The sequence below is a fragment of the Austrofundulus limnaeus genome, unplaced genomic scaffold (genome assembly GCF_001266775.1).
Source record: "Austrofundulus limnaeus strain Quisiro unplaced genomic scaffold, Austrofundulus_limnaeus-1.0 Scaffold585, whole genome shotgun sequence".
Lineage (NCBI taxonomy): Eukaryota > Metazoa > Chordata > Actinopteri > Cyprinodontiformes > Rivulidae > Austrofundulus > Austrofundulus limnaeus.
In genome coordinates this window covers 246,026-246,882 of record NW_013952987.1, presented here as the reverse complement: position 1 = coordinate 246,882, position 857 = coordinate 246,026, and the positions used below count along the sequence as shown (strand labels likewise).

Below are 857 nucleotides of genomic sequence, written 5' to 3'. Positions count from 1 at the left end.
AAATTTCTTATATATTTGCAGTTCTATGAATCCTGTAGGACCGCCAAGATTCTCTGTCACTATGAATCCTTGCATCACACAAGAAGATTCTGTAGAATCAAAGCCTCACATGATACCTGCCCAWATCGGTTCTGGTTAATCATTTGATGGATCACAGCTGTGACTTTGTTGACATTATTTACCCAAACATGAAGGGTAGATTCAGAGTTTTCAGCACTGCCCTCTAGTGGTCCAAGAGATGAAATAGAACTGATATATTTTTCAATTTCTTTTTCAAAGCTCCTCTTTAAAATAACCAACTACAGCCATATGTTTTTTATTTTAAAAATAAAGTCAACATAGTATAAAATCACAAACAGCTCAAGGTGTTTCAGATTTATATGGAAACAAAGATGAAAAACTTGAAAATAAACTTCAGAAAGTTTTCATTCCTCAAAAATTGCAGTAAAAGATGATAACGGATGGTTCTGGTTCCAGTTGAAGTGGATGTGATGAAGTTCAGCTGAGTGTGGGAGCAGCAGGACTCTGTYCAACATTTTCATAGTTGACTGTGTTCTCATCAGCAACATAATGAACCTGTGAGATCGAACAGAACAAACATCATCTACTGTAGAAGGGATTATTGTGCAGCTGCAGTTCTGTTTCAAAGCTCGTTCTGATTTGACAGAGCAGCTTTAAAAGTTATTAATAATGTTTTATCAGCTACAGAAACAGGAGACTCAGCTGATTTTTTTATTCAGACCTGACAGCTGCTTTAGACACAGTTGACCTGAGTTGTCTGATCTCCAGGCTGGACCTCTGTAGCATCAGAACCTCTGCCAGACTGGTTCAGGTCATTCCTCAACAACAGGTGGTTC

The 857-nt window shown here is 37.9% G+C and overlaps 1 protein-coding gene across 1 annotated transcript in view; it reads right to left on the bottom strand.

Moving 5' to 3' along the window:
* Nucleotides 1-313: 313 nt before the first annotated feature.
* LOC106530984 (butyrophilin subfamily 3 member A1) overlaps nucleotides 314-857 on the bottom strand; it is a gene marked incomplete in the record, with an annotated part of 16,596 nt that continues 16,052 nt past the window's right edge. Inside the window, 1 exon segment of the mRNA XM_014026727.1 lies at nucleotides 314-554. Within this exon segment, the coding sequence (XP_013882181.1) occupies nucleotides 499-554 (56 nt within the window).